This window comes from Panthera leo, chromosome D1 (assembly GCF_018350215.1).
Source record: "Panthera leo isolate Ple1 chromosome D1, P.leo_Ple1_pat1.1, whole genome shotgun sequence".
Taxonomy (NCBI): domain Eukaryota; kingdom Metazoa; phylum Chordata; class Mammalia; order Carnivora; family Felidae; genus Panthera; species Panthera leo.
In genome coordinates, this window is record NC_056688.1 from 57,243,539 (window position 1) to 57,258,506 (window position 14,968).

The window sequence follows — 14,968 nt, forward strand, 5'->3', positions numbered from 1 at the left end:
TGAAGCAAAGTGAGAGGCATTTGGTCTCCCGTCCAGGAAGCAGGCGCTGCAAGACACGGAAGGATCGGAGCCCTCGGCTGTGTAAGGCCAAGCAGCTGGGCGGAGGCGCCCTAAGTCAGCCAGAGTAGAAGTGGGTGTGCTGGGACCGGGCGGGGCTGGGGGAGGAGGCGCCCTGGGGAAGGTTAAAGAGAGCAGAGCGCGGGTCGGGGCGCAGAGCCGAGGGGGCGAGCTGTGTGCTAACTGGCCACCCGAGCGCCAAGGGGTGCTGTGCGGAGGCACTGGGGAGCACAGAGTGCGGTGTCCTACCGACGGACGGGCGCCCCTCGGAGGCTTGCCGAGAGGCAGGTAAGGCGCACTAGCAGGGTCGGGAAAGCTGGGTTGCAGCTGAGGGTAGAAGTGAGGAGTCTTCCCGCTTCCCGGGAGAACGCCGACCCGAGGTGCGGAACGGCTCACGTACGGAGCTGATCCTCCCTAGACCCGAGCTGCAGGGATCCCGGGGCCCCACGTGGCGCGGAGCTGGGCTCCTGGCACACCCAGCCTGAAAACCGTGGGGGCTTGCACCGGCACTCACAGGCCCCCGGACCGCGGCTCGAAAGCTCTTTCCACGTCCACAAATGTGCGTGCGAACACCGGCTGGTCCGCAGCGAGAGCACACGCAGAAACACCCTTCGGGGACCCTGCGTGGTCTTTTTGCTCTGCCGGAGCTGACTTGCGCATTTGCTACTGCATTGTGTCCTGCGCCTGGGGACTTTCAAAGGCACACCTTCTGTTGCTAATAACAGAGGTCTAGGTTGGGAGTCGGGAGACTGGAGTTCCAGTTTACAGGTTGTGTAAACCTGTGCAAGTCCCCTACCGGCTGTATGCCTTGTGCTTTCTTTCTTTCTTTTTTTTTTTAAACTTGTTTTATTTTTTATTTTTTTAAACTTACATCCAAATTAGTTAGCATATAGTGCAACAATGATTTCAGGAGTAGATTCCTTAGTGCCCCTTACCCATTTAGCCCATCCCTCTTCCCACAACCCCTGCAGTAACCCTGTTTGTTCTCCGTATTTATGAGTCTCTTCTGTTTTGTCCCCCTCCCTGTTTTTATATTAGTTTTGTTTCCCTTCCCTTATGTTCCTCTGTTTTGTCTTAAAGTCCTCATATGAGGGAAGTCATATGATTTTTGTCTTTCTCTGACTGACTAATTTCACTGAGCATAATACCCTCCAGTTCTATCCACATACTTGCAAATGGCACGATTTCATTCTTTTTGATTGCCGAGTAATACTCCATTGTATATGTATACCACATCTTCTTTATCCATTCATCCATTGATGGACATTTGGGCTCTTCCCATACTTTGGCTATTGTTGATAGTGCTGCTATAAACATGGGGGTGCGTGTGCCCCTTCGAAACAGCACACCTGTATCCCTTGGATAAATGCCTAGTAGTGCAATTGCTGGGTCATAGGGTAGTTCTATTTTTAGTTTTTTGAGGAACCTCCATACTGTTTTCCATAGTGGCTGCACCAGCTTGCATTCCCATGCCTTGTGCTTTCTTTTCCTGGGTCACTACCTGTAGAATGGGCCTCTCCGTCTTGTTGCCCCACACTCCATGTGACATGAGGGGAAAGAGGTCTGGACCTGGGTGGGATTCTCTTATCTAGAAAGTAGATGAGTTCAGACAGACCCTTGTATGAAGGCCCATGAAGAGTATCTCCTCCTTTCCCTCCTCCCCATCTTCACCAATTTGCATATGGGAAACTGAGGCAGCAGGGAGATAGCTTGCCTAGGAACATACCAGGACCAGAGAGAAGCAAAACCCAAGCCTTCTCACTTCTAATCCAGGGCTCTCTCCACTTCACCTACAAAGGTGCATTGTAAAAGTGTAAGGTCCTCATTTTGTAATGCCATCTATCAACTTTGGTGGTTCCAAATGGAGGAGACCCCTGCCTGAGGCATGGAAACTGCTTTCATATTTTCTTGATTCCTCAAGATGATAACCAACAACATTCTTCATCCCTCACTCACTTCATACATTTCAAAACACATTTCTATCCATACACTGAATGAGCAGGTGCTCAAAATACCTACTAAGAGGGAATTAAGGCAAAACCCCCATCTTACTGATGGGGAACATGAGGCCCAGAGTGGAGCCATGACTTCACTGAGACACACAGCTAGACACAGCCAAATAGGGGCAGGTCTCTTGATTCCAATTCCTGTGTGTTCTCCATTAACTATAAGACTACCAAATGGTACCCCTCAATGGAAAGGGACTACAGGGCTGATCAGAGTATGAGAAACAAGGAAGGCTTCTGAAAGAGGAAAGTGTGTCAAGAATCAAGAAGAGTAATAAGAACCTGTTGGCTTCTTCAGAGGATAGAGAACTAAGGCAGTGGGCGTGGGGCAACACTTGGTAATCTGGAGGTGGGGTAGAAAAACAGAAAAGAAAACCAGGTGACCCGACTGCCCAATAATTGTCTCTTATGTTTCTATAATACTTGGCAATTTCTAAAACACCTTCCTCTGTTGTCTCCTCCAGTTCCCATGTGAGGTAAACAGGGCAGGGATAATTATCCCATCTCATACATGAGTTTCAGAGGAAATAAATGCAGTGCTCAAGGTCACATACCCAAGCATACAGCCAAGATTGGAACCATGAAACGCACACATGAAAGGCAAAATCACAGGCTGGGTGACTGGAAATTGGACTGTGTGTGTGCAGTGGTTGGGTGTGTGTGGCCACACCCTGAGTAGGTACACAGGGAAGAGGGTGGCAAAGCCACTGCTAGTGTTTTGGGGCCAAGAATGTTTGCCCTTTGGATTGAATGGGATTCAGGTGCAGGGAACATCTGGGCTTTCAAAGAAGTCTTAGAATTCCTTCTCCTCTGAGTCACTTCCCCACCTGACTGAGACACCTTCTTTTCTTTGAGCCACCCCTTCCCCAGACCAAATAAAATATGTTTTGGTCTGCTCTTGCTTTTTAAGTACTGTAAGCTGTTTTCATGAATGTCTATGTGTGTACTGGATAGGGGATGGTCTAATAAGAAATGGCATTGATTCATTTTTTTTAATCAATTTTTAAAATGTTTAGTTATCTGTTTTGAGAGATAAAGGGAGAGAGAACACAAACAGGGGAGGGACAGAGAGAAAGGGAAAGAGAAAATCCCAAGCAGGCTCCACACTGTCAGTGCGGAGCCTGATGCAGGGCTTGAACCCACAAACCATGAGATCATGACCTGAGCCGAAATCAAGAGTCAGATGCTTAACCAACTGAGCCACCCAGGTGCCCCTGATTCATTTATTCTTGAGTGCCTACTATGTGCTTGGGCCCAGGGCATAAAGAAGTATATGAGGCACAGGTCCCTGCCCTCACACCTCACAGCACATAGTTTAGCATACATATCTACATATATCTATACCTATACACACATACACTTTCAGTACAGCATAGTGCTCTAATAGGGTTTTATGCAAAGCACTTTAGGAACAGACAAGAGGGAAAGACTAATTGGCTAGGGAGTGGGGAAGGGGGTCTCTCAGGAGGGGGTCTATAGAGGTGACATTAGAGCTGGGCCTTTAAGGATGAGTAGGAGTTCACCAGGAAGATAAAAAGAGGAAGGAAACTCCTCTGCCTAAGAAAACAGCATAAGGAAAGGCAAGAGGTGTGCAAATGTGAGGAATGTTTGGAGAATGGTCTGTAACTCAGTACCAGTTGGCACAGGGAACTGGGGAGAGGCAGGGTCATATCCAAAGAAGCTTCAATGACAATCTGAGAAGGTTAGACTTTCCTACAGGCAACGGGGAACTGATACTAGAAAGGTCCGTGGATGCGATACCAATTTGTGATCCCAGTTCACGGGGCTGTGAGACCTTGTGCAAGTGGTTTCCTCAGGGAGGGGGTGCTCTGTTTTCCTGTTTGGATGGGGATTGTACTAACAACATAATTATTAAGATCCCTTTCAGCTCAGATTCTATCTCTGTCTCCTTCCAACTCTTTGTTAAGGTCCATGCCTTGAACTCCTCCTCCCACCCCACTGGCTCCCCAGTCCATGTGGTGATAAGATTACCAGAGGGACCAATGGCAAAATTGTGTGGTCCCAGGGATTGTCTTTGGATCTCCATCTGCTTTGTGTGACTTTTTCCCCCTCACCTCTCTTTACCACATTTCTAAACACTTAAGATGTTCACTCTGAAAGAGTAGCTAAAACAGAGCAGTGGGAAAACCAAAAGAACCGATGGCGGAGTTTCATTTTTCCCCAGAGAAACCTGAAAGAAAACCTAAGATGCCCAGTTCATCCTTCAGATGACAGCTTTACAGCTCCACCCCCAGGTTAGACACCTTTGAGTTCTAACTCACAGGGATGGGGAGTTGGGGGATGAGGTACCTGGCTGGCTCAGTTGGAGCATGTGACTCGAGTTCAAGCCCCATGTTGGGCATAGAGCTTACTTAAAAAACAAACAAACAAACGAAAAAAAACATTTAGGAAGAATCTGTTAAGGTGCAGGAAATAGAAATAGCAATAGAGTGTGGAAGAGGAGAGTGAGCCTGGCGTTTTGGGGGATCAGGAGTGGGTCTAGAGCAGAAAGGACCATAGGAGATGAGATTATAAAAGAAGGTTAACTCCTCGTCCAAAACATGCCAACATCCACCCCCCTCCCCCATCCCTACTAGATCCTCGATTGGTGAGAATCTGCAGTACAGGAAAAAGTATGGAGTTAGAGGATATGATGCTACAGGACACGAGAAGACTGTGTTCCATATGATGCACAACTCAGATGCCAGGGAATGTTGCCATTGGTAGTGGAAAGAGCACCTTAACAGCACATGCCCCCAAAGACCTCGGTCCTCATCAGAGCTCTGCCCGTCACTAGTCGTGTCATTTTGGGCAAGTCACCCTCCCTCTCAGAGCTTCCATTTCCCCATCTACAAAATGGAGGCGTTGGCCTAGAATCTAGATTCTAAATAATCTTTACAATCTCTTTCAGCATGGTCAGTTCCTATTAACTGGTCTATCTTCTGTTTCAAGTTAAGAACTCTCCGGAGCAGAGCTCTATCTGCCCCATTATGAACTTTATAATCAGTGACTATCTTGACAAGGGAAGCCAAGGAGCTCAGAAAGAGGAACAAAATTCTCATTGTTGCCAACTGCCAATCCTTGGACCTAGAGGCAGTTCACAGAGAACCAACCCATTCTTCATCAGCTTTCTGTCTCTCCTGACCCAGCAATGCCCTTGCACCCAGGCCCTCATTCCTACCCCAACCCAGTACCTAAAGATAATGTAAGAGTGACTTCTTTGCTTCCCCTGTCAGAACCACAAACTTCCAGGTCTATCCAGAGGCCCCAGAAGGAGGATCTGAGGGATCAATGATTTCATGAACTTTTACTGCCCTCACTGAACCCTGCATTGGAGCCCACCCCATCCCCCACACTGTCCGTCCACCCTCATTTTCTGCACAGAGTCTCCCTCCTTCCCTGGCTAGATCGCCTGGACAGATGAACTGTTAAGAAAAAAAGCCAAAGTCAACTGACTTGGCTCTCAGTTTATCTAGGCAGGAATATTCAGTGTAACTTAATCCTTGTCTCAGGTACATCTTTAATCTGTGAGAAAAAAGTCTGCAGCCTTCCTTATCTTGTGATTCAGGGGCTTAAAAAGACCCCAAAACACCTCTCCCACCAACCTGTCCAATCTCCCATAATCTCACAGTGTGGTTTTGTGATCTGTACCTTTGTGGGATGTTAGAGCTTACTGCAACCTTGCCAGATTACATAGTTAAAATGCCTTCATTTTATAGATGCAGACAGAAGCTGAGGCCCAGAAAAGGGAAGTCATGTGCCCAAAGTCACACAAGTAGCAACTGAACCAAGACAGCTCCTTGGGTTTCCATTTCCTTAACTGTAAAATGAGGGAGGTTAACTAAAGGTTAGACGAAATGGCCTCTGAAGGTCCCGCCAGCCTCTGCTCTGCAAAAATAAAACCGTCACCACCCCTGTGCGGCACCTGGTACCAGACGCTGCAATTTTCTTCTTTAATTTTCACAATGAGTTTTGCTACAGATAGTGCTGATGCTGTGACCATGTATTACCCAGTCTCTCCAAATAGGTTCATTGGAACCATCATTTGTGCCTATGTAAAATATCAACCCACTGCCAGCTGCCACCCTGCCACACACATCATTCCCTTGGGGCTCAGGCTCTTTGAACCTTTTAGAGACTTCTGTTTAGATACCTGTACCCTTAGGAAAGGGAATATTTTAGTCTGCACTATTGGCAGCTCCCCGAGCAGGAGTCCACATGTTAAACTGAGGTTTATCACAAAGTCACCCAGTAGAGACATCGCGGGCCTGGGGTTGGGGGACAGCAATCAGATGTCCCTTAGCCACTGCACAGTTCCTGTAACTGCAACCCTAGGCTGGTCTGACCCAGCTGCTGCATAAAGGGGAGGGGAAGTGGGGGGGTGCACAGCAAAGCTATTGCACAACCCTTGGGGCCCCAGCCTTAGGAGATCCACCCTGGTTCTGAAGATTTTTCTGTGTGTCTGATTTCTTCCTTCCCTGCTTCCTCCCCTGTTTTCCAGCACTGGGCCTTTCCTTCTCAGCTCTCAATGTCAACACTGAGACCCCAGATGTGTCCAGAGACACCCTGAAGAAGCTGAGGGGCAGGGGAGCCTTAGGGCACCCACAGAGAGATTTCTGAAGCTGATTCAGAGCCAGAGAATTTGCCTACTATTTGGTGAGTCTTCCAGATATAGGTTCCCCTTCCTCTGCCCTGTCAGTTAAAACTACTTTGCAAAGGATTTCTAAGAAAACTGGTAACAGTTACCGCTCCGGGAAAAAGTCCTGGACCACTGGGAATAGGGAGACTTTGTCTTCACTGCATGTACTGTGTGTACATACTTACTAGATTTAAACATTTTTTTCACCATAATAAAAGTGTATGCTCAAGCAAGCCTGGAGGGAGGCAGGACAGGGATAACAGTCTTTTGTTGTTGTTTTTAATCATGGTTTAAAAAATACATGAAATTTACCATTTTAACTATTTTTAAGTATACAGCTCAGTATCATTAACTGTATTCACATCGTTGTGCAACAAATCTCTAGAACTTTTTCATCTTGCAAAATTGAAACTCAACCCATTGAATAACTCCCGATGATAATCATTTCGACAGATGAGAAAACTAAAGCCAGAACATGGCAAGAAGCCCATTTCTTTCAAAGTGGGATCCTTGCGCCTGGGTGGCTCAGTCGGTTAAGTGTCCGACTTCAGCTCAGGTCACGATCTCGTGGTCCGTGAGTTCCAGCCCGCGTCGGGCTCTGGGCTGACGGCTCAGAGCCTGGAGGCTGCTTCCGATTCTGTGTCTCCCTCTCTCTCTGCCTCTCCCCCATTCATGCTTTGTCTCTCTCTGTCTCAAAAATAAATAAACGTTAAAAAAAAATTCAGAGTGGGATCCTCCAGGCACTCCATCTATCTGTTACCTGCCTGTAAAACTGTCCAAGGCTCCTTCTTCCCTAAGCCATTCCCCACATACCTCTCACAAATCACATCTGTGAGATCTTAACTCCTGCCCCCACCTTGTCATCCCCATGGTCCCAACTCAGGACTCAGTGTCTTCTGCCTGAACTATTTCAGGACCCTTGTCATTAGGCTCCCTGCCTCAATTCTTGCCTCCTCCAGTCCATATGGCAGCCTGACTGTCCTTTCAAAGCACAGATCTCATCACTGTATTCCCTTTTAAAATACTGTTCCATGGCTCTTCCCCAACTACAGGATAAAGTTCCAACTCTGCAGCCTGGCACTCAAGGCTCTCCATGATCTACTTCAGAGAAGTCTCTCTATCCCATGTTCTATGTTGTTGTTTTTTTTTTTAATTTAAATTTTAATGTTTGTTTTTGAGAGAAAGAGACAGAAAATGAGCAGGGGTGGGGCAGAGAGAGAGGGAGACACAGAATCCAAAGCAGGCCCCAGGCTCTAAGCTGTCAGCACAGAGCTCAACGTGGGGCTTGAGCTCATGAACCATGAGACCGCGACCTGAGCTGAAGTCAGCTGCTTAACCGACTGAGCCACCCAGGTGCCCCTCTTCTAAATATTCTTGTTGTCATGCTTGTTTACCTCTTTGCTTTTCTTGCCTTCTCTACTTCCTAAAAGCCCTTCGAGGTCCAATTCAAATGCCTCTGTCACTGAATACTCTCTGAGCCTTGATCAGAATTTGTCCCTTCTTTCTCTAAGCCCCAGTAGCCCTTGGCTTGTTGCCTTCATAATACATCAGCTGGCAATGTCCCTAAGTTCAGGGACCGGGTTTGAGCCTCCGCAAGCTCCCAGCATGAGGCCTGCCTAACAGTGGGCCTCCATACATGATGACTGGCTGAATGATGAGTTGAGCCATTAATTTCATTGTGCTGCTCCTGTTTTCCATTGGTCCATACAAGGGAAGAAGAAGGCACAAATTTCTTACCTGACAATTGAGGTAGTAGATGAGAATCTCTGCCTTCTGGATCTTAACTCCACGAGCCCTTGTTCTCTTTCCCTCCTCCGTCCAGACAAGGTAGTTCAAGTACTACTTACCAGGGAGCCCCAAAGGCCTTGCACGAAATGTAGGCCAGTCCTGGGTGATTGCTGTATTATTTAAATTCTTTCCCCTAACTTCTTCATTCATAGAGTTGTTCATGAATATTGATCATGGTCATAACAGTCATCTTTTGTTTGGAAGAGACCATATGTAATATTCAAGTTTGTTAGTTTCAGTTAGGTTGACATATCTACCTGGATAAAGGAGGGCTTTGGAACCAGTTAGTGAACTCTGAGTGACTGGCCTGTAGAAAAGTCCCTAAAATAGCCATTTTTACTGGAGACTATTGAAGGAAGAACAGCTAGTTACTAGGTAGACCCCTGGGGAAACACAACACCCAGCCAGTCTCAGGGTAATCCCCTAGACTTGAGGGAGAGATATAGTCCTACTGACCAGGAGCATGTGGTCTGCTAATACCCTTATCAATAACAAGAGAATAGCCACACAGTGCCTTACATGTAAGTGCTGGTCAAAAGGGAGGGCTGCAACAATAAAGCTTGTGGAATATGGTTAAAGGATAGAGAGCACTCAATGAAGTCTTCCTGAAAGAAGTGAGTGTGGATGGAGCCTTGCTTAAAGAGAATGACATGATTTTTCAGAGATTAGGATACAAGGTTGTCTTTGGATGTTTTTCTATATTATGGACTAAAGATCTCTAAGAAGAAGGGGAAGGAACATTTATTATACACCAGGTACACAGTGACTTTGTGTCAGAAGGCAGGAGAGTTGAGGTGCCTGTCTCTTCCCTCTCTGGGGTAGGAAAGCTCCAAACCAGACTGAGTGTTCCTTTCACTCCCCTGCCCTCAGGTTCAACCCTGTCCTTCTTTTCCCTGGTGTCTTCAGTGGTTATCAGCCTCTCCCTGTTTCCCCCACCGCCTCTTTTCCAACAGAATTTCCCCTAAATAGCTAGCAATACCTAGAGCATTTGGGACATAATGTGCTTAAGAGATCAAATGACCCAGCCTCTGGCCTCCAGGTAGGGTGAAATTTAAGCCATCCCCAAACTTCTTATAAATGCTGTCCATGGAATATAAAAAAAACTGTGCTGAAGGAGGACTCTGGGTAATGTCTTCTGACGGTGCCACACAGTCCTGCCGAGAGCTGGCCCGGGAGCCAAAGGAGCTGTAAGCCGGCCATCACAGAGAGGGACTCTGTCTTGGCTCTACTTCCAATATTCTCTGTGATCATGGACAGGCCACTTAATTCTCTCTGGGCCTCAGCTTCCCTTTGTATAAAAATGGAAGGAATTAGAGTAAATAATCCCTAAAGCCCTTGTAGCCTAAAGCTCGGTGATTTATAGAATCAAAAAAAAAAAAAAAAAAAAAAAAGAAAGATTAATATGGGTTACAATGGTTGAGGAAGGCTTTATTCCACAAGTATTTATTGAGCACCTACTGGGTGCTGTCTTAAGTGCTTGCCTATAGCAGTTAGTAAAACAGACATAGTCCCTGCCTTCATTGACCTGGCAGTCTAGTGGAGAAGACAGACAAGTAAACTAATAGGTAGAATAAACTGTGATGTTGGGATTTTCGCTGGGGTTTGTGGGAGTCGGGATGGAATTCAAGCTGCAGATGACAGAAGCTATCCCCTTTCTCTTTTCTGTCACCAACAGAGCGTCCTCCAGTTCTTTGCCCACTTCAATCCCTATTGCTATGGAGACCACCAACGGGACTGAGACTTGGTACAAAAGCCTGCACGCTGTGCTGAAGGCTCTAAATGCCACTATTCACAGCAACCTGCTCTGCCGGCCAGGGCCAGACAACCTGACAGAGAAGCGGCGGGCCAGCCTACCTGGCCGTGATGACAACTCCTACATGTACATTCTCTTTGTCATGTTTCTATTTGCTGTCACTGTGGGCAGCCTCATCCTGGGATATACCCGCTCCCGCAAAGTGGACAAGCGCAGTGATCCCTATCACGTGTACATCAAGAACCGTGTGTCTATGATCTGATGCTAGGGGACCAGGAATGGCAGAATATCAAGACACCAGAACTCAGTGCTGGACCACATCAGGCCTCAGTGTCCCCATCTATAAGATCAACAAGAAAAAGGGCTAGAAGAAATCATTAGGGTGGGAGGAGAGGGGCTGGGAGACCTGGGCCTTGCGGATAAAGATTTTTTTTTCCAGCAAAAGTAGACTTTTGGGAGCCCCATGAACAAATATATAGAAGTGGCAAAAGATAGTAACCACTACTGGTCCAGCGGCTGGAGTACTGGGAGCTAGGAGCTGGAGGCTGGAGGAAGGAGAAAAGGAAGTTGTAGCAGAAGCAAATGAAACGGGAAGATGCACGGAGGACATGTTTTTTGATGCGTTATCTTCAACGACCATGAAAAGCAGCAGTGATTACCATATCACAGATAAGAAATGAGTAACGTTACTTATTTATATTTGTTCACATTTTATATTTTTCCAGACATTTAACATTTGTGATTTTACCCCCTGTGAGGGAAGCAAATTAAGTACCATTCTGCCCACCTGGGCCAGAGTAGTGCCATAGCTGGAACGTAGGAGCTCTGGTTTCCTTGCCTAGTGCTTTTTAAACATGGGACAGGATCCAGGCCTGAAACTTACACAATCCTGGGGGTCCCCTTAAGAAAAAGAATTCAAAATAATTTTGCTTTTGCAAATATTACAAAAACATATTGCCATGTCAATACATTACTAAGACCCCTCCCAAGACCCTAAGGAGCCATGCAAGCGCAGGGCCCTGAATGTTAAGGCTCTTTAGTTCCATGATTCGTGCACTTCTCCAGCCAGGTCACAGTGCCCTTCCGAGCCACATCTCCAATCACTAACTCTAACACAGCCTCTTCTGATTTGATTAAACTCTGGGAAGAATTTTCTGACACCAAATTGAAATCTGCTTCTAGAAGGTTATTATCACACCTAGAAGATTACCATATTAAAAGAAGGAGAGCATGCAAGGCAGGTACCTGGTTCAGTGGAAGGATTCTGGTACATGAACTGAGTGGTCACGCCTTTCTCTGATCCTTTTCCCACCTCCTCACAATGAAACAGTTCAACTTGAAAGTCTCTAAGAGCTCTACTAGTTCTGACATTCTGGTCTTCACATACATTAGATTAAAACCATAAAATTGTGTTTGTAGGTCAAAAGCAGCTGAATATCAGTAGTTTTCATATGGTTCAGCCTAATATGTGCAATGTGACGAGTGAATATCTTACAAGCTACAAATCCCCAGCTGGAACCTCGCACTGTTCTGTTTGATTTCTGTTTAAGGGATGTACAAAGGGTCTCCAGAAAGCCCTATTGAAACATACATATTTGTATATAGCAAAAACCCTGAAAGAATATTTTGATAGTAATTATCTCTGAAAAAGAAGGATTGTGATTTTCCCTTTTTTACTTAAAAAATTATGTAATATTTGATTTATCTGACCATAAGTATGCTACTTGTATAATCGGGGGCGGGGGGGGGAAGCTACTTCCACCTTGAAAAAATAAAAATAAATGCTTGTGTGTTTCTTGAATGGAAGATACAGAACACATTCATTCCCATGAGCAGTCAGTTGTGTTAACTCCCTGCAAATCTGTGCTGAGCCCCATATGTGCTCAAGCCTTTCCTTAATTTTTCTTTTTTTTTTTTTTTAATGCTTATTTATTTATTTTGAGAGAGTGAGCATGAGCAGGGGAGGGGCAGAGAGAGGGAGAGAAAATCCCAAGCAGGCTCCATGCTGTCAGCGCAGAGCCCGACGTGGGACTCAGTCCCACACCCTGAGATCATACCTGAGCTGAAATCAAGAGTCAGATGCTTAACTGACTAAGCCACCCAGGCATAGCTTTCCTTAGCTCTTCGTGAAGGAGAAGGTAGAGACCTATTTAAGAAGATTTGACATATGGGAAGACAATGATTCAGAAGTCTACAGTTGAATGAGACTTTAGAGACCACCCAGTCCAAAGTCCCAAATAGGAAATGGAATCAAGAATAGGAATGAATGGTCAGGCTAGAAGGGTTTTAAGAAATGAGATTGGGTAGATTTTGAGGAGTCAGACAAAAGTAGAATTTGAACTGAGTTTTGAAAAGATAGGACTGATCTAAGTGGGCACAGCAAAAGAAGAAAACAAACCAAGGGAAGCTTGAGGGTAGAAATGTGGTGAAACCACACGCCTAAAGAGAGTGGTTGGCTGGGAAATTGGGCAGGGAGCAGATCCAGTGTGGCAACTCTGGGACTTCAGTGTCCCTAACCATGGTAGTGGCTCTCCTTCACAGAGTCCTTATGCTTACAGGATTAAATAATAAAATAATATAAATTCTTTTGCTTGCAAGTTGCAGAAACCCGGTGTATATTAGCATTAACAGGAAAGAGGATTTGTTGAAGGGAGCATGGAGCAGTCAGTCACAAGTTCAAAAGAAGAGCTACTCCTGAGTAGCCCCGGGGCAACTCCTGAGCACCAGGGCAGCTCCTGAGCCTAGAACTACTTATTTGCCTGAATTCACAAAGTAAGGGCTCTATATACCTCGTTACTACCCTCTCCACCCTCCAGCTCTACCCCACCCCAAATGTTTGTGAGTTAAGTGGCAATACCCTCTCAGCGCATAAGATTTTTTATCGGCACCGGTTCTGCCCTCTGCTGGCCAGATCCCAGAACATCACCTTGAGCCCTCAAAGCAAAACTTCAACAATCCCTCATTCGCCAGACATTTATTGAGGGCCCACTACGTGCCAAGCACTCATCTAGGCACTCTTGGAATACATAAGTAAAAAAGATCAAGGAAACCCCTGCTCTAACACTTAAGAGCATTTATTATATGTCAGGTAGTGGTCTAAGCATTGTATATACATTAACTCATTCAGCTTGTAATACCCATATAACAACGCTTATTAGTAGGTATTCCTTATAATTACTTCAGTAGAGCCCACTAGTTCTTCATCTAACTGCTGTACCACATTCAATCCAACTTTGGCACCATGGTACATCCAACCCAGGGTGTGGATCTGAATTGTCCCTTGAAATGAATGGGAAAGTGATCTGGGAAAATGGTAGCAGGGCACTGACACTGATAGGTTGAGGTTGGGTTCCCTAGAAACAGAATTTGAGACAGGCATTTATTGATGGGGCACTTTTCAGGAAAAACCTTCAAGGGAGAGAGGGAAGTAGATAGGAAAGGGAAAGAACCAAAATGTGTTCTCATGTCATGTCCCTGGCCTAATCCTCAGAGAACTGTTCTACATGGCAGGGGCACAAACCACACAGCAGGATTACACCCCCTTGAGGCAAGGGGGATGGCTCTTTATGCCCCCATATAGTCAGTCATTGGTTGTGGACCACCCTGGTTGGGAGGGGGGGACAAGAGGAAGGTTGTAAGGAGGATCTCATCAACGGAGGGCAATTCTCTGGAGACAGGTGATGGCTGCTAGAGGGGGTACTTAATCTCGGAGGGGCACTTGACAAGAGCTTAGTAACATGACCACAACTGGCTCCAAGGCAAGTAGGCAAATGAGGTTCCTGCCTGGGCAGCGATGTCCTAATCAAATCTCTATTACTGTGGAAGGGAAGAATGGATTTCGGTGGACAGCTAGTGGTCTTCACCCTACCCTCCTCACTCTTTCCCCCAGGACTGGCCATGAAAGAAAAATGTACAGCCTTGTCAAGAAGAAAGAAGTGCTGTTACTCTGATTTGGTCATGTTTTTTTTGGGGGGTGTGGGGGTTGGAGCCTTGTGGGTATAACTAAGCCTGTCCTGGCAGTGTGACTTTTACTCATTTTTTCCCCTGGTATTGGTGAATCTTGTCTCATCTCTCTTTGTAATGGTAATATCCAAGATATTGGTTTAAGCATAAGGGAAATAGACAAAGCAAGGCTTTCAGCCAGCCTTGTGTAGGGAAAAGAATCCTGTTTCAGGTGCCCTAAGAAACCAAGAATATGATCTGCCTAGATGAAATCAGAGGACCCATCCGTGGCAGTGGTTAAACACTGACAGAGAATGAGCTCCTGGGGAGCAGGAGAGTCAGAAATTAGTGACCAGGAAAAAGTGAAGAAAAACTAGTTTTTGATGTGCAGCCAGTCTCTGCTAAGCACTGTGCTGAGAATTTGCATGTTACCTAGTTCACCTTCCCAAAATCTCTTAACTTTTTTAAATCCTCATTTAATAGATGAGGAAACAGAAGCTCAGAGGTGAAATAGCTTCTTTAACATTCACTTAATGCGTGAGGCTGTCTAGATTTTAACACTGACTTGCCTGCATTCAAAGCCCATGTTGTTTCTGATGTGGGAAACAATGGCAGAAGAAAAAAAAAATTAAATTTCCTGACAACTTAACAGCCCATTGACAAGTCCTTGGGACAGGCAGAGTGACTTTCCTCTAGGAGCTCAGCTGCCTCGATGATGACACTTTGCTAAGGGCAAAGGCAATCTTAACATTATCCCAAGCTCCAGGATCCTGTAAGTCTACT

At 45.9% G+C, this 14,968-nt stretch overlaps 1 protein-coding gene across 2 annotated transcripts; it reads left to right on the plus strand.

The window, feature by feature from the left end:
* The first annotated feature begins 200 nt into the window (after nucleotides 1-200).
* On the plus strand, nucleotides 201-11,990 carry KCNE3 (potassium voltage-gated channel subfamily E regulatory subunit 3). Of its 2 annotated transcripts, XM_042904618.1 has the most exons (3): nucleotides 201-345; nucleotides 6,565-6,719; nucleotides 10,166-11,990. In XM_042904618.1, exon 3 carries the CDS (start codon nucleotides 10,206-10,208, stop codon nucleotides 10,503-10,505), a length of 300 nt encoding a protein of 99 aa, XP_042760552.1. In that variant the 5' UTR covers nucleotides 201-345; nucleotides 6,565-6,719; nucleotides 10,166-10,205; the 3' UTR covers nucleotides 10,506-11,990. The 2 variants fall into 2 exon arrangements, with proteins under 2 accessions (XP_042760552.1, XP_042760553.1); XM_042904619.1 differs by lacking the exon at nucleotides 6,565-6,719.
* Nucleotides 11,991-14,968: the final 2,978 nt, after the last annotated feature.